At 40.2% G+C, this 18,523-nt stretch overlaps 3 protein-coding genes across 3 annotated transcripts in view; 1 reads left to right on the forward strand and 2 right to left on the reverse strand.

Annotated features, from left to right (window-relative positions):
* Positions 1-1,708, forward strand: part of LOC136064917 (uncharacterized) — a 2,867-nt gene extending 1,159 nt beyond the window's left edge. Inside the window, exons 2-3 of the mRNA XM_065767385.1 lie at positions 6-755; positions 1,239-1,708. Of these exons, the coding sequence (XP_065623457.1) occupies positions 6-755; positions 1,239-1,708 (1,220 nt within the window). The remainder of the gene's footprint in view (positions 1-5; positions 756-1,238) is intronic.
* A 10,738-nt stretch (positions 1,709-12,446) lies between these two features.
* Positions 12,447-14,209, reverse strand: LOC112018400 (probable 3-hydroxyisobutyrate dehydrogenase-like 1, mitochondrial; the record flags this gene model as incomplete). The annotated part of the gene is made up of 2 exons (XM_065767387.1): positions 12,447-13,289; positions 13,740-14,209. Coding segments are annotated over 2 exons (981 nt in total), but the record flags the coding sequence as incomplete, so codon positions are not given.
* A 1,854-nt stretch (positions 14,210-16,063) lies between these two features.
* On the reverse strand, positions 16,064-17,287 carry LOC112011725 (probable 3-hydroxyisobutyrate dehydrogenase-like 1, mitochondrial). Its single transcript, XM_024044068.2, has one exon. It carries the CDS (start codon positions 17,126-17,128, stop codon positions 16,184-16,186), a length of 945 nt encoding a protein of 314 aa, XP_023899836.2. The 5' UTR covers positions 17,129-17,287; the 3' UTR covers positions 16,064-16,183.
* Positions 17,288-18,523: the final 1,236 nt, after the last annotated feature.

Raw genomic sequence — 18,523 nt, forward strand, 5'->3', positions numbered from 1 at the left:
AATAGGATCCTTCCACCCAAACACAGTCAGAACCCTCCAGAAGAATCCTAAGTTCAGATCACTATTCAACCAGTTGGGATTTGGACCAGAAGCAAGAAAGGTGGCCACAGAGTCTCTCATGACTATAGCAGCAGATTCAGGAATGGAGTGTTTCACAGCAGAATCACATGCTAGTCGAGCTTTCCTAGAGACAACCAATGCCATAACTTTCACTGATGAAGACATGGAGGTTGAGCATCCAGACCATCGTAGACCCCTTTATCTAATGGCCACCATAAACGGTGTCCAAATCAGAAGAGCACTGGTAGACACAGGGGCATCACTCAACCTCATAGCCCTGAGCACCTTGGAAGCTGTGGGCCTAGCAGAAAAGAGGATCCTGGGGGCTCCTATGGAAATAACCGGATTTGGAGGATCAGCAGAATCAACCGAGGGATATATACAGCTGGCCTTAAGAGTGGGGCCAATAGTAGCCTTGACCAGATTTCATGTAATCAACTCAGAGGTATCCTACCATGTACAGCTGGGACGGCCATGGCTCCATAAGCACTGCCTTATACCATCCACATACCATCAGTGTGTTAAGGAGAGATTGAATGGGAGGCCTGTAAGGATCCCTGCCAACCATAACCCTTTCAGCCAAGGAGAAGTAAACTTTATAGAAACAACGTTCTATGATGAGTTAGAACCTGACGATGAGAGTCCCATGCCAGGGACCCCAGGAGCACCTATCTTGGAAAAAGAAGAAGGAGGAGGTACCCATGACTTAAGAGACCTCCTGAAGAGAAAAAGGCAAAAGAAGGAGCCCAGCACCTCAGGATCTCGGGAATGTGTAGTAGTACGGAAACCCGAGGGAAGATTAATTTACTGCTTGTGAAGGTGTGCGGGGCCTGAGTGCATCATGCAGGAGGGTCCCGGACCACCAGAATGTATGGTAGCTCAAGAGGAAGTCCCAGAGGAACCAGTTAAAGAAACACAAATCCAACTTGAGGAAGAATTGGAAGAAATAAATTTAGGAGCTGAGCTAGGATCCCATAAGCCTGTTTCCATCAGTAGCTAGTTGACAGCGCAAGAAAGGGAGCCACTGGTAGCCTTACTCAAAGAATACATGGATGTGTTCGCATCGACCTACGATGAGATACCTGGCCTGGATCCTGGGCTCGTGGCCCATGCTCTCAACGTAGACCCAGGAGTCAAACCAGTAGTCTAACCAGCTAGGGTCTTTCACACTGATGTAGAAGCCCAGATAACTCAGGAGGTCAAGAAGCTGTTGGCAGCTAGTTTTATCAAGCCCATTCAACATCCCAAATGGCTTTCCAATATAGTACCTGTGAAGAAAAAGAACGGCCAAATTCGTTGCTGTGTGGACTTCCGCAATCTAAACAAGGCATGTCCAAAAGATGAGTTCCCCCTGCCTAATATTGACCTCCTTGTGGACTCAGCTGCGGGAAGTTCTATGTTCTCGTTCATGGATGGGTATAGTGGGTACAACCAGATTCACATGGCTGCTAAGGACACTGAGAAAACAGCATTCAGGACCCCAATTAGGAATTTTTATTACACTGTGATGCCCTTCGGCCTCAAAAATGCAAGAGCCACGTACCAACAAACCATAACAGCCATCTTCCACGACATGATGCATAAGGAAATGGAAGATTATGTGGATGATATTGTGGTCAAGTCAAAAATTAGGACAGGACACCTCTAGGTACTTGAGCAAGTTTTCAAAAGATGCAAAGAATACAAACTACGCATGAACCCCATGAAATGTGCCTTTGGAGTATCTGCGGCAAAGTTCCTCGGGTTCCTGGTACATCACAGAGGCATAAGTGTGGATCCAGCCAAAACTGCAGCCATTGCCACTATGAAAAGACCAACAACAGTGAGGGAGCTCAAAAGCTTCCTAGGAAGGGTCTCCTACATCAGGAGATTTGTGCCAGGGTTGGCTGCAGTCACAGGAGGCTTATCCAAGCTATTAAAGAAAGGAACTGAGTTCACCTAGGGAGCAGAATAACAGGAAGCCTTCTAAAGGATCCAACAGATTATGAATCATTTGCCCACTCTCCAGGCACCAGTACGAGGGCGACTCCTGTTATTGTACTTGGCATCAAATTCCCAAGCAATAGGAGCCCTGCTGGGGCAAGAAGATGATGATGGGAATGAGCAACCTATTTACTATGTAAGTAGGACACTCAAGGATGCCGAGACCAGGTATCTCAGGATAGAAAAGGCTTGCCTAGTGGTCATTTACGCATCCCAAAGGCTGAAGAGGTATTTCTCAGCTCACCAAATCCTTTTAGTGACTAAGTTACACCCCATAAAAGCACTCTTGCATCAACCCCTCCTAACAGGAAGAATAGCACAGTGACTGGTCCTGCTTTCTCAATATGACATAGGTCTCAGGACCCCCAAGGCTGTCAAAAGTCAAGCCATAGCTGACATCCTGGCACAGTTTCCAGGGAATGAGAAAACCTCACTAAGTGAAGAGATCCCAGGTGAGGTAGCAGTAGCAGAAATCCCAGGAAAGAAATGGACAATGAGATTCGATGGGTCAGCTACAACAACCTTAAATGGAGTGGGAGTTGTACTAAGCTGCGAAGATGGGGACACCATACCTCTGTCTTTCAAGCTTGGGTTCTCCTGTTCCAATAATGCAGCTGAGTATGAGGCATACTTGACCGGGCTAACTATAGCACTCAGTATAAGGGTAAAACACATGAGAGTGCTGGGAGATTCCAATCTTGTAGTCTCTCAGGTGAAAGGTGACTTTGCGCTAAGGGAACAAAGTTTAGCAGCCTACAGAACTTGGGCGCAGAGGCTGGAGCAGGAATTCCTGACCTTTAGCATAGAGTACACCCAGAGAAGTGAAAACATGTTCGCAGATGCACTTGCCACCCTGGGATCCCAGGTACCATTCAAAGGAAAAGACACTCTGGTCAGAATAGGAAGACAGGAGCATTCCATCTTAAAAATCCTCCAAAGGATATCCCCTGGAGAGTCTGGGCAATGGGACTGGAGGAGCGAAAAACAAGATTCGGAGGGAGTGTCAAGGAGTTGAGGGACTATGCTCTAATAGAATAAGAACTATATAGAAGATTGCCCGGAGGGATCCTATCCAGATGCATCAATGAGAAATAGGGGAAACTAAGGTTGGAAGAGTTACATACCCAAGTCTGCGGGACCTCAGAAAAGATCAGTCTATATAGGAGAATGCAGTGCATGGGATACTACTGGCCAAATATGAACAAAGAGACAGCAACTATACAGGAGAAATGTCAAAAATGTCGATCCTCGGTGGACAAGGAAGAAAGCTACGCGGTATTCATTATAGAAGATTGGAGGACTCCCTTCATGAAATATTTGGCTCAAGGGATCCTACCAACTGACAGGGCACTAGCCCACCAACTCAAAAAACTTGCAGTCAGGTACTTCTTGTAGAGCGGGATCCTGTTCAAAAAGGGATATAGCGGGGATCCCCTAAGATGCCTGGGGCCAAGGGAAGTCAAGGAAGTAGTCAGGAAAGTCTATTCTGGTGATTGTGGAAGTCACCCAGGAAAAAGGAGGCTCTATAAGCAGTTATTACTGTTGGGGTACTACTGGCCAACAATGAAAAGAGACTCTGAGGAGTTAGTCAAAACCTACCACGTGTGCCAAGTCCTCGGGGATGCAATCCATACTCACCCAAATATGTTGCAAAATATGACAACCCCATGACCTTTCCACACTTGGGGGCTTGATCTCATAGGGCCTATAAATCCCCTATCCAGTGGTTACATATGGATCTTGGCAGCTACTGAGTACTTTACAAAATGGGTAGAGGCTATCCCCTTGAAAAAAGCAACTGGAGCAGTTGTAGCAAACTTCATTCGAAAACATATCATTACAAGGTTTGGGATCCCCAAGAGGTTGATCAGTGACAATTGAACCCCATTCATAAATAAAGACATGAAGGGGCTGACTGAGGCTTACTACATCAAGCATGGAAGATCTACACCGTACTACCCACAAGGAAATGGCCAGGCAGAGGCCACTAATAGGGTGATATTGAAGATCCTAAAAAAAATGAAATAGGAGTATGGAGGAAAATGGAGTGACCACTTGGCAGATGTACTTTGGGCATACAGGAGCTCTGTAAAGACAGCCACGAGATTCTCACCATTCTCCCTAGTCTATGGGACAGAAGCCATCAGCCCAGTAGAATTAATTGTTCCCACACCAAGAGTAGTATTTGAAGAAAGTTAGGAGGACACCGAAGACACAAATAATGAAAGGAGATTAGCAGACCTTGAAGGGGTAGAGGAAGAAAGAGAGCTAGCCAAGAGAAGAAGTCAGAGGTACCAGTAAAGAATGACTAGAGCATACGCACAAGCAGTACGCCCAAGAACTTTCACTAGAGGGCAGCTAGTACTAAGGACAGCAAAGCATATGAGAAGAAGCCTACCGGGACCCTCCAAATTTGCCCCAAAATGGGAAGGATCTTACATCATCAGTGAGGCCCATGATAGTTGGTATTACTACCTTACAAAGGAAGATGGGACAATCCTGACAGAGCCCATAAATGGGAAGTGGCTAAAACAGTACTATACATAAGAAAGGAGAGGTCTCAGAACACTGGAATCCATTTGCCAACTCTCCAACCTGCTAAGTGTTTCTTTCTTTTATATATTATCGCTTAAGTAATTTTGTTCAAGGACCCATGGTAGAAGGACACTCTATGATCCTTACTATCTTTGTTAGATTTGCTGTGTTCCTTGAATGATGTTTATGTTTTAAATGAAATTTCTCAGCTATTAAATCCTAAGTATTACAAAGTCCTAACACAGACAGAATCAGGGAGGATACCTGGGGAAATCTTTTTGATGCATAACCCAGGATCACCCCACAGATAACTACAAACAGTTAAGTTTCAAATACATGGTCTAGGATCTCAGGCATATACTAAGGTTACCCAGCCCATTACTTGATATATAAAAAAAATAAAAAAAATAAAAAAACCCTGCCAAGTTCATGAGCTGGGACAAAAAAATATATCGCCCAATGTACCCAGTTCAATACTTAAGCAACCAAGAAGAAAAGGGAGGATACCTGGGGAAATCTTTTTGATGCATGACCCAAGACCCCCACAGATAACTACAAACAGTTAAATTTCAAATACATGGTCTAGGATCTCAGGCATATACTGAGGATACCTAGCCCAGTACTTGATAATAAAAAAACCTGCCAAGTTCGTGAGTTGGAACAAAAAAATATATCGCCCAATGTACCCAATTCGACAATTCAGTACTTGCGCAACCAAGAAGAAAGGGGTGGGTACCTGTCTGGAACCTGCAGCAAAACTTGTGGGAATCACAAACCAGGACTCAGTGCAAAAAAAAAAGGGGAAAGACAAAAAAGAAAGAAAAAAAAAGATCCACATGCCATTAGGAAAAATTAGAAGCAATCTTGAAATACAAATACTTAGAAGCAATCCTGAAGCACAAATACGTGGAAGCAGTCTCAAAGCACAAATGCAGATCTATGTGTGAGAGTGCTTTTTTTCTTAGCATACAGGCCTAAGTAGAGACAAGGATCCCGGGCCCAAATACTTGTTGTTTTGGTGGACTGAGCTTGGTTCACCGCAGCTAAATGGGGTTGATTACGAACCAAGTTGTGCACAAGTCACATAAAGCTCCTCAAGATGAAAAATGCAATTCCTCCTAAGCAATAAAATACCATTATAAATGTTTTAGTCTCGTAAAATGATCATTTACTCTTACGAAATAAGTAAAATAAGTATTCATAATATTCATAATGAGAAGGAAATTGAAATAGAGTATTTAAGGCTTATCTTTAATTGTATAAACATTTAAAAGAGTTCCTTCACTTGGTATCCCGGGGCGTACTGTCGTGGGATTCCAGGCATACTGTCATGGGATCTTGGGGCGTATTAGGCCTGTAAGAACCCAGAATGCTCTGGTTCTCTAAACTATATGATCTTTTCCATGTTTATTATGTAATAGAGCTTTATCCTTTTCCTTTACCTCTATGGGTGCTACATAAAAAACACACTACACATATCTTCAAATAATTGTTAGTTTCTTAGATTAGAATATACATTTTAATACATACATATATATATATATATATATATATATATATATATATGTGTGTAAATGAGTTTCATGAGAATGATTTTGCCACGAGGATCCTGGCCCCAATTCTCACAGACTCGATACTTTTGCACAAGACTTGTGGGATTTGGAACTCAAGTCCGAGTGGCTTTGCTTGGGCTTTACCTTCCAAGATAGTTAGGTGAGAAGGATTTTAGCAAGAAATAGTAAAGGAAGACAATGTAATAAAGAAATACACGAAATAATTGTTAGAGATCCTCAAATCAATATGAGGTATTTCATTATTTTTCTTGATTATGGATTACAATATGCTCACTAAGACGTGATATAAGGTTCAACAAAGTTCAAAAATTACAGACTTTGATAGCTATTCAAGCTTCCAAGACTTGCAAAGTTTGAATTTGTTGAATCCGAGTATGTGCTATAGTGGCTGTCTCCGGGATACCGGGAGCGGTTCCTCTGTTTTCTTTTGATTTTACAGAGCTCTTCCTATAGTTCTATATTCACATGATACAAGGTTCAACTATGTTAAAAAATTACAGACTTTGATAGCTATTCAAGCTTCCAAGACTTGCAAAGTTGGAATTTGTTGAATCCGAGCATGTGCTATAGTGGCTGTCTCTGGGATACCGGGAGCAATTCCTCTGTTTTTCTTGAGTTTTACAGAGTTATCTTAATGATTCCCTTCTGGTTTTTCTATTCTACATCATGCCTCTTAATGTTGGTTGCTTCCCCCTTTTTATAGTGTTATTTTAGGGTTTGGATACCATTGATTCTTCTCCCTTGGCTCCTCGGGTCCCAGAGCCCCTATTATCCCAGCCATTTCTGACCGTTGATTCTTTCTCTATTTCTCATAATTTTCATCTTTTAGTCCTGTTTTCCCAAAAGCCACCTACTGACTTTCCATTTTGGATAGCTGACATTTACCCTCCGTTCTTTCAAGTCCTTTTACCTCTTGGACTTAGCTTTTTGGTTGTCCTCCTTGTTGTCTTTTTTTCCAAGTGAGTAGAACCCTTTTCTGCTGGGTTGAAGGTTTTCCAACCACTTCCCTTTATAGTTCTTCATTCTGGGTTCCCCGGGGTACCAGCCTTTTGTTCATGAATTGTTACTCTCCAAGCTTTCTGATTCTTTGCTACACCACTGGGTGCTTGAGAGGGACATATTTGTTCTTCATTTCTTGTATTTCGTGGTACTCCTTTTAAGCTGTCTCAATCCCACTTTAGCTGTGTTGCACGTCCCGAGGATCCCGAGCCTCTGGTAGCCTCTGGGGATCCCGGCCCAGTTCTTTCACTGGAATTTGCTGGACTTTTTAATGGCCTTTTTTTGCAGAAAATCTGAACATACATAGGGCCTTGATGTCGATTCTTCTTGCTGCACGAATTGGGCCTTCTTTATTTTTTTATGGAATGGGTTTTGTTGTGAAATTTTGGACCTCAACACTATGTAAAAAAAAAAAAGGAAGAAAAGCCAAAAGCAATGTCCAAGCAAAGAGATAGAAAACTTATACAACCCCAAATTGTTCATACACATCCAAACCAGCTAAAAAAAAAAAAAAAGGCAAGGAAATAAGGCCAGCCAACAAAGAGCCATCCGAGGAGAGAGCAGGGACAGCCAAAGAAGAAAGAACCCTCTGCCTTTTAACCTTCAAATCTTGCAAAGTCTTGTGAGCATAAGCTAAGGCTTCCTCAGCAGCAGCAATCTTAGCATCAATACTCTTAGAAGCTTGCCTCTGGAATAGCGCGTGGGCCAATGATCGCAGGTACTCCAGCAAAAAGGACAGGTTGAACTTGGCTTCCAAGAGATCCTGAACCACACCTCTCCATTCCAAAAGCTTTTCCTCAGATAGAGAGTCTAGCGAAGAATCTCTCAAGGAAATCAACACGGCGCACAACAACTCCATCAGAATGTTCCCCAAAAATACTCCTCCTCTGAAACCAATGGTAAAATCCCCATGACTTTTGAACAGCCCTTCTAGCAGTGGCAGACCTTCCACAGGCACAGAGAACCACAAAAAGCTGCCATAAGATGGCCCGAAATGGCAAAAGTGACTAGTAGGGAGGCTGTTGAACTCCAGAAGATCAAAACGAGCCAGAAAGGTGGGGAGCCTTGAAGTAAGATCTAATACAACCATCTCTGGAGCCTCCCCCATTGTTGCATTACCACCAGAAGAGGCTGAGGAACCTTCAACTCTCTGGGCAGTACGAGGGCCAGCAACCTAAGCAGATCCACACCCCCCTCAGGAATCACAAGTTTAGGATTTTCGACACCAGTATCAACTCTTGCAAAAAGAAAATAGAGGAAAGGGGGAACAGACTTAGTTTTTTTTTTTTTTTTTCTTCTAAAAAAAAAAAAAAAAAAGGTNCAGGTAGCAGTGAGACTGATCGAAAGAAAAGAAAAGAGGCTGGGAACAGAAGATTCAGGCAGACAAGAAAAAGGTAATGTGAAAAGGCTAGAATGAAGAAATAAGAGCAGTTAAAGAAGACAATATGTGGAAAGATGCACCAGTTCCTAGGAATTAAATTTAAAGAGGGAAAAGTTATCAGCAGTTATTAATGGAAGTTATAGGAAACGTAAAAGTAGGTGGTGGAAGTTCCTTTTCGAAACTCAAACTGCCGCGTCCCATGTAAAAAGGAAGAGTTACAAAAAAAAAAAAAAAAAAAAAAAAGCGAAGGGTCCAGGATACCAAAGACCAAAAATTGAAGATCAGGATCCCTGAAGAAAGATCAAAACAGAAGAAGTCCTGCAGAAACTCATGCATGGGCTGCAAGCAACCCATGAGCTCGGGGGCCTAAATGTTGAGGTTCAAAATTGGTCACAGACTAAGGCCCAAAGAAATAAAACGTTAGGCTCATTTCACAAAAAAATATATATAAATAAATAAACTAAGAGAAAATAAGAGAAAAAAGGAAGGTTGGGCTTACACAATGAAGGAAAGAGAAAAGAAAGAAGAAAATGATAAGAGGCCCAAAGGATTGGGATGCAAAGACCCATGAAAGAACAAAGTTTAAAAGACATAAAGCAAGGGAAAAGGGCAAACCAGCCAAGGCCAATAAGCCAAAGGGAGTCCAGCAAGAAGAACTAGGTCAGGATCCCAGAAGTCACCAGAGTCCAGGGATCCCTAGGGCACGCGAAGGAAGATTGAAACAAAACAGGGATCAAAGACAAAAGCATGCGGGTCTCATGCTCCAGACATGTAGTGGGACTAGGAAGTACGAAGCAAAAAGAAAAAAACGCATGAGCCGTGATTCCAACCATTTGGAGAAAATGACAAGGAAGAGTACAACTAAAAAAAGCTAAAGAAGTGAAAAATGCCAAATAGCTGAAGATCAGCTAACAGAGAAGCTAGAAATAGAAAAGCAGCTAAGGGACTTTCGTTTGGTCGGACCAAAAGTAAGAAGCTATGAGAAAAAGGGAAATGACATAGCCCTGAGCAAAACTGGCACGACACAAACTCTAAGGGGCAAAAGGGGGAAATCACCGGTACCCAAAGCCCGATCTGTGCTATAAAAGGAGGAGGGGGTCCATGCTGAAAGGGGGAGGATGGGAGATTCATATAGAAATTCATTTTCGATTAGATCATTGAGGCATTCATGGTCATTTCTGGAGTCTCATAGAATTATAGAAAGAGCTCTGTAAAATTAAGAGAAAACAGAGGAGTCGCTCCCGGTATTCTAGAGACAACCACTATAGCACATGCTCGGATTCAACAAGTTCAAACTTTGCAAGTCTTGGAAGCTTAAATAGCTATCAAAGTCTGTAATTTTTGAACTTAGTTGAACCTTGTATCACGTCTTAGTGAGCATTGTAATAAGGACTAAAGAAAATTAATAAAATGCACCTCACTAATTCAAGGATCCCTAACCTTTTCTTACATTGTATTTCATTTGTTGTGCATTCCTTTGCTATTAAAATGTCATTCAATACAAATATTTTTGTTTGTCAGTTATTTGTATTGTAGGGAGTTTGTTTTATGCACCACTTGGTTCTTAAACAGCCTTTTAGCTGCGGTGAACCGAGCCCAGTCCACCAAAAAATATTTATTTTGCCCAAGATCCTAGGGCCACTAAGGTGAGAAGAAAAAGGCACCCTCACAAAGCTTTTCGACATCATTGAGCCATTTTAGGACTTGACTTCTTATTTCATTTCCTTCTTTCTCAGTTACTTCCTTCTCATCTATGACTTCCTTGCTACAATCCACAAGACTGTTCATCTCCCTTGCCATAACATCAAGGTTTGATTGAAGATTGCTGGAGGGATTGATCTTAGAACAGACAAAGCAACAAAGAAGCTCAGTAGTTAATTCAAATAGTGCTCCAACAGCCACGACCGCAATTTCCATACCAGGAATTTTACTACGTGAGCTGATGAGGAACGCAGGTTTTTACTATCTTGCAGCAGGCATAACTGTTAAGGAAGAAGAGGGAGAGAACATTGAAGAGAGATGAAAAATTTAGCAGAAAGTGAGATAGGAAAAGTGGAATACTATTAAGTACAAAACTGTTGCTGAAAAGTGAAAACCAAACGTGTGAATGTAAACATTTTGTAAAGATTTCAAAGTTTGTGGTAGGTGGGATATCATATCACAAGGGTAGGATATGTGGTGTGAAAAAAATATCAAGTAGGCAATGATATTGCTATTTATTAGAGCACTTACTTGTAATTTGAAAATTTTAAAAATATCTAAAATATTTTTATAGTGGGTTGTGGACTTGTGGCTGCCTTTATATATTTTGTTTTTTGTTTTTGTTTTGGTTGAATTTTGTTAAGTGGCGTACAAAATTGGTAAGTTAATGTTTAATGTTTTACTATTATTTAATTTTTTTAGTTAAAATGACTGGTTATAAAATTATTTATTTCTCTATTTTTATAATTTAATAACTATTTATTTATTTATTTATGACATTATCGATTTAACCATGTCCAACCGAGGTCCGATCATAAAGCCGATAATCACTCTCTATTCCAATTCTTTGACCTTACCCGTTTTTAAATCCATCATTTATAGAGTCAAGAACTTACTCAAGCTCATGTCTAGATCCCTTTTTTTTTTTTTTTCTTTTTTTTTTTTGGTTCTTTTGTTTTGTGAAGGAGCTCATATGATGTCAAGGATTTTACCAAGCTTTAAACTAGCAGTAGCAAAGCCTTAAGTTCACATCTCTTCGAAAAATTATCTAAAGAATCAAAACTAAGAAAACCATTATGGAGACGTTTCATTGAATGTGTCTTTTCAGTAATGAGAAGTAGCATGAGTTCTAGTTAGCTCAACTAGTAAAGTCTCCGATGGTTAAATAAAAGATCTGAAATTTAATTCCTGGCTACACCAAAAACCGATTGATGTCTTGGTCTGATAATAAAAAAAGAGTTATCATCAGTAATGGACGCTATAAGTAAAAACTCTCATAAAAAATAAAAATAAAAATGAAATAAAATAAGTTATGAGAAGTAGCATTTACTAGCTCAATCATTGCTTAATGGAGTAAAACTATCAAAATCGTAGACTCACGTGCTTAGAAATTTTCAAGCTTATCTATAACGCCCAGCTTCTAGAGTAAAATTGATGAATTATTTAATTATTTTGAAGGTGATATTATTTTATATTATGATCACTACAAAGAAATAAAAGAAGATGTGACATGTAGAGTAATTTTGTAGGTTATTGATTTTAACCTTTAGCCTTCATTCTTATCAGTTAGGAAAAAAGATAAGAGATTAAAGATTCATTTGAATACTACTTATTTTATTGAAAACTAAAAACTGAAAATATTGTAACAAAATAATTTTTAAATGTGTAAACAATGCCGTGAGACCTATTTTTAATGAAAGTTTTGTTAAAAAAAAAAAGTTTGTGGGTCTCGTGAACAGTGCAGAGACCCACTGGAAAAGCACTTTGAAAGAACACAAAACGCAGACGCTGGGATTAAAAGCTGTATCCAAACGGGTATTAAAACTTATTTGAATCAGGAGTTTAAATATTATTGGAATTCTTCAGAGTTCTAGCCTATTTAAACAGACTAGCAAGCCATTTAAAGAAGCACTAACCCTACTTTCATAAAAAAATTTCAACAATTTCCATAAACTAACACACACAAATCCCCAGATTTTTCTGGTCACTTATATGAATATCCATTCCTATGGCCTTTCACACTCTCTAATCTTAGTTTCGATTCAATCCCAAGAACTTTGGGATCTCAGAAAGTCACAATTGCTGTAAATGACTATAGCAACAGCTTGTCATCATGAAAGCATAGCAAAGTTTCTCAGCTATTAAAATGAGATAAATTTCCTCACAAACAATGTAGCCAATCATCATTCAAAACACAATGTTGAAACTCATACTTGGCATGCTAAAACAGTTTAACTAAACACATTTGTATTGAAATTGAAGTATTGCTGGCAAAAAGCATGTTAGTGCAAAAGATCATGCATACAGCATACAATGTCAACCCCAAAATGCCCAAAATTCCTCATTTCTAAAATGTACATTGCTTTGGCTTAAAACACCCATACATTGCAAAATGTAAAATCTTTATATTCATTAGTAGCAAATGTTGAAGCATACACCCAAACCCAATAACAAACTCAAAGTGCCCATAAACATCTCCATCAAAAAAAAAAAAAAAAGAAGTGCCCATAAACATCAATAATCAAAAATACATTTACCGCTAGCTCTAAGACGAAGTAACCGTTGTAGTAGATTGAAGAGAAACATTATTGAGCCGCTCCAGAGCCAAAATAAGCGCTCGTGTACCCAAATTCCCTTCCCCATGAGCCTTAAGTGAGAGATAAAGCTGGTGAGCCAAAGCCAACCCAGGCAAAGCCAGACCCATATTCTGACACTCCTTCAAACAAATCCCCAGATCCTTCACAAAGTGATTCACGTAAAACCCAGGCTCAAAATCCCTCTTCAAAATCCTACTCCCATGCGAATCCAGCGACTTCGACCCAGCCGCACCACTCGATATCGCTTCGAGAAACAAACCCACATCAAGACCAGCCTTGTGAGCATAGACCATACCTTCCACCAATCCTACCATAGTGGAAGCAATCGTTATCTGATTCGCTAGTTTCGCGAATTGACCTTTTCCAGTGGCACCCATGTAATTAACTTTACCGAGGAGGGCAAAGAGTGGACTCAAACGTTTCACCACCGACTCGTCCCCTCCGGCGAATATCGCCAACCTTCCGTTATTAGCCCCCAGATCGCCGCCGGACACCGGTGCGTCGACGGAGAAGCAGCCTTTGGAGGAAGCGGCGGCGGATATCTCGGCGGCGAGGGAGGGTTCGGAGGTGGTCATGTCGACGAGTATGCCGCCGTGGCGGAGGCCGGAGAGGGCGCCGGAGGCAGGGTCGAGTAAGACGGAGCGGACGTCGGAGGGGTAGCCGACGATTGAGAAGACGACGTCGGATTGGGAAACTTCGAGAAACAAACCCACATCAAGACCAGCCTTGTGAGCATAGACCATACCTTCCACCAATCCTACCATAGTGGAAGCAATCGTTATCTGATTCGCTAGTTTCGCGAATTGACCTTTTCCAGTGGCACCCATGTAATTAACTTTACCGAGGAGGGCAAAGAGTGGACTCAAACGTTTCACCACCGACTCGTCCCCTCCGGCGAATATCGCCAACCTTCCGTTATTAGCCCCCAGATCGCCGCCGGACACCGGTGCGTCGACGGAGAAGCAGCCTTTGGAGGAAGCGGCGGCGGATATCTCGGCGGCGAGGGAGGGTTCGGAGGTGGTCATGTCGACGAGTATGCCGCCGTGGCGGAGGCCGGAGAGGGCGCCGGAGGCAGGGTCGAGTAAGACGGAGCGGACGTCGGAGGGGTAGCCGACGATTGAGAAGACGACGTCGGATTGGGAAGCGAGGTGGTGAGGGGATTGGGCTAAGTGGGCCCCCATGTCGAGGAGGGGCTGGGCTTTGGAGAGGGTGCGGTTGAAGACGGTGAGGGTGTAGCCGGCTTTGATGAGGTGGGAGCACATGGATTGGCCCATGACGCCCGTTCCGATCCAGCCCACACGGGTGTTGGATGGGCTAATTAGCTCTGTGTCTGTGGCGTTGGCCATGGAGCGAGTGATGAAGGTACGTGAGACAGGGAATTAATGGTAGTGGGGAGTGAGCATCTCTTTTCTTTTGTATATATGGTGTTATTTTCTGATTGTGCACTAGTCGTAATTTTCCTTTAATTTGTTGACCAAGATTCTCTCCAATATTTTCTGATTGGCTGTTCTATTTTTTGGTACTCAATAGCTTAGAATTTCTCCACATTTTCTGAATAGAATTTCTTATAAAAAAAGAAGCGTGTACAACTTTCCCACGTATTATTCCTAATTGAAATAGATTTTTTGTCAGTTGCACATCAACAACAAACTCATAATACTCATCAGATTTTCATCACACTTCTAGGTTTTTTTTTTTTTTTTTTTATTCGAAAATATAGTAATCTCAAATTATAATGGACAGGGGCGTAGTTAGAAATTTTTACAATGTGGTGCCAATTCGAAGTATTGATATAAAAAACATAATTCATAAGGCTATTGAATATGAAATTTCAATTTTGATATATCTTAAACATTAATGAACATATATAAACTGTCTAGTTTACCATAAACATATACAAAAATATTCAAACAAAAAAAAAACATTTCACATCAAAATTATGCCTGACGACGATTTTTCATGGAATAGAATTCATCCATAATCATTTCCAATTTGAAATTCCCAGCAATTTCCTTTTCTATATAAACTATCATATTAACTAAAAAAGAACTTTAAAAAATAAAATTTTTATTAGAAATTTTTATTTAGTTATATGGATGTTATTCATACTCAAAAAAAAAAAGTTATGAGAAGTAGCATTTACTAGCTCAATCATTGCTTAATGGAGTAAAACTATCAAAATCGTAGACTCACGTGCTTAGAAATTTTCAAGCTTATCTATAACGCCCAGCTTCTAGAGTAAAATTGATGAATTATTTAATTATTTTGAAGGTGATATTATTTTATATTATGATCACTACAAAGAAATAAAAGAAGATGTGACATGTAGAGTAATTTTGTAGGTTATTGATTTTAACCTTTAGCCTTCATTCTTATCAGTTAGGAAAAAAGATAAGAGATTAAAGATCCATTTGAATACTGCTTATTTTATTGAAAACTGAAAACTGAAAATATTGTAGTAAAATAATTTTTAAATGTGTAAACAGTGCTGTGAGACCTATTTTTAATGAAAGTTTTGTTGAAAAAAGAAGTTTGTGGGTCTCGTGAACAGTGCAGAGACCCACTGGAAAAGCACTTTGAAATAACACAAAACGCAGACGCTGGGATTAAAAGCTGTATCGAAACGGGTATTAAAACTTATTTGAATAAGGAGTTTAAATATTATTGGAATCCTTCAAAGTTCTAGCCTATTTAAACAGACTAGCAAGCCATTTAAAGAACCACTAACCCTAGTTTCATAAAAAATTTCAACAATTTCCATAAACTAACACGCACAAATCCCCAGATTTTTCTTGTCACTTATATGAATATCCATTCCTATGGCCTTTCACACTCTCTAATCTTAGTTTCGATTAAATCCCAAGAACTTTGGGATCTCAGAAAGTCACAATTGCTGTAAATGACCATAGCAACAGCTTGTCATCATGAAAGCATAGCAAAGTTTCTCAGTTATTAAATGAGATAAATTTCCTCACAAACAATGTAGCAAATCATCATTCAAAACAAAATGTTGAAACTCATACTTAGCATACTAAAACAGTTTAACTAAGCACATTTGTATTGAAATTGAAGTATTGCTGGCAAAAAGCATGTTAGTGCAAAAGATCACGCATACAATGTCAACCCCAAAATGCCCGAAATTCCTCATTTCTAAAATATACATTGCTTTCAAAATATCACACACATTAGCCCTAGCAAACAAACACAAACGCAAGGCTTAAAACACCCATACATTGCAAAATGTAAAATCTTTATATTCATTAGTAGCAAATGTTGAAGCATACACCCAAACCCAATAACAAACTCAAAGTGCCCATAAACATCAATAATCAAAAATACATTTACCGCTAGCTCTAAGACGAAGTAACCGTTGTAGATTGAAGAGAAACATTATTGAGCCGCTCCAGAGCCAAAATAAGCGCTCGTGTACCCAAATTCCCTTCCCCATGAGCCTTAAGTGAGAGATAAAGCTGGTGAGCCAAAGCCAACCCAGGCAAAGCCAGACCCATATTCTGACACTCCTTCAAACAAATCCCCAGATCCTTCACAAAGTGATTCACGTAAAACCCAGGCTCAAAATCCCTCTTCAAAATCCTAATCCCATGCGAATCCAGCGACTTCGACCCAGCCGCACCACTCGATATCGCTTCGAGAAACAAACCCACATCAAGACCAGCCTTGTGAGCATAGACCATACCTTCCACCAATCCTACCATAGTGGAAGCAATCGTTATCTGATTCGCTAGTTTCGCGAACTGACCTTTTCCAGTGGCACCCATGTAATTAACTTTACCGAGGAGGGCAAACAGTGGACTCAAACGTTTCACCACCGACTCGTCCCCTCCGGCGAATATCGCCAACCTTCCGTTCTTAGCCCCGATATCGCCGCCGGATACCGGTGCGTCGATGGAGAAGCAGCCTTTGGAGGAAGCGGCGGCGGATATCTCGGCGGCGAGGGAGGGTTCGGAGGTGGTCATGTCGACGAGTATGCCGCCGTGGCGGAGGCCGGAGAGGGCGCCGGAGGCAGGGTCGAGTAAGACGGAGCTGACGTCGGAGGGGTAGCCGACGATTGAGAAGACGACGTCGGATTGGGAAGCGAGGTGGTGAGGGGATTGGGCTAAGTGGGCCCCCATGTCGAGGAGGGGCTGGGCTTTGGAGAGGGTGCGGTTGAAGACGGTGAGGGTGTAGCCGGCTTTGATGAGGTGGGAGCACATGGATTGGCCCATGACACCCGTACCGATCCAGCCCACACGGGTGTTGGATGGGCTAATTAGCTCTGTTTCTGTGGCGTTGGCCATGGAGCGAGTGATGAAGGTACGTGAGACAGGGAATTAATGGTAGTGGGGAGTGAGCATCTCTTTTCTTTTGTATATATGGTGATATTTTCTGATTGTGCACTAGTCGTAATTTTCCTTTAATTTGTAGACCAAGATTCTCTCCAATATTTTCTGATTGGCTGTTCTATTTTTTGGTACTCAATAGCTTGTAAGACTCCCCACGTAATTACCTTTCCCACATTTTCTTAATAGAATTTCTCATAAAAAAGAAGCGTGTACGACTTTCCCACATATTATTCCTAATTGAAATAGATTTTTTGTCAGTTGCACATCAACAACAAACTCATAATACTCATCAGATTTTCATCACACTCCTAGGTTTTTTTTTTTTTTTTTTTGTGATTCGGAAATATAGTAATTTCAAATTATAATGGACAGGGGCGTAGCTAGAAATTTTTACAATGTGGTGCCAATTCGAAGTATTGATATAAAAAACATAATTTATAAGGCTATGAATATGAAATTTCAATTTTGATATATCTTAAACATTAATGAACATATATAAACTGTCTAGTTTACCATAAACATATACAAAAATATTCAAACAAAAAAAAACATTTCACATCAAAATTATGTCTGACGACGATTTTTCATGGAATAGAATTCATCCATAATCATTTCCAATTTGAAATTTCCAGCAATTTCCTTTTCTATATAAACTATCATATTAACTAAAAAAGAACTTTAAAAAATAAAATTTTTATTAGAAATTTTTATTTAGTTATATGGATGTTATTCATACTCAAAAAAAAAAAAAAAAAAAATCTACTATAATTTAAACGGTCAACTCATCATCATTCCTATTATTAAAATTTTCCTGTATTTTTTTTTTAATTAAGAATAACCCCTCAAACAAAAGCAAAAATTAAACACACAAGTACATAACATAAACCAAACAATTTAACAACACCCATTGCCATATGATATCTAACTAGTCAAAAATAGGTAATAAATAAATAAAATAAAATAAAATTACCTTAAAAACTTTGTCTTCACAAAGTGCAAAGATGGGTGTGGGCCTTGTGGGTGTGGCAATGCCTAGTAGATCTTCCCTTCAAGACTCATCACAAACAACCTCCCATGCCTTCAATCATATATTTCTCTAAAAATCTATGAAAAATTAAAGAGCATGTGAATATTTAAGTAAGTGTATATAGTTGAGGGGGGCAAAAAAAAAAAAACACTAAAAAGAGATGAAGGTGTAGTGCTGAAGAAAGAAAAGAAAAATGAAAACTCACCCTCTGAATGATTTATTTTAAGAAAGCAAGAAGAAAGAAAATAATGAATAGGTTTTTTTTTTTTTTCTTTTGGATCGTGAGGACTGAGTTTGAGAGGAGGGCTGAGCTAAGGTTTTGT

Source organism: Quercus suber, unplaced genomic scaffold, assembly GCF_002906115.3.
Source record: "Quercus suber isolate HL8 unplaced genomic scaffold, Cork oak 2.0 scaffold_799, whole genome shotgun sequence".
Taxonomy (NCBI): domain Eukaryota; kingdom Viridiplantae; phylum Streptophyta; class Magnoliopsida; order Fagales; family Fagaceae; genus Quercus; species Quercus suber.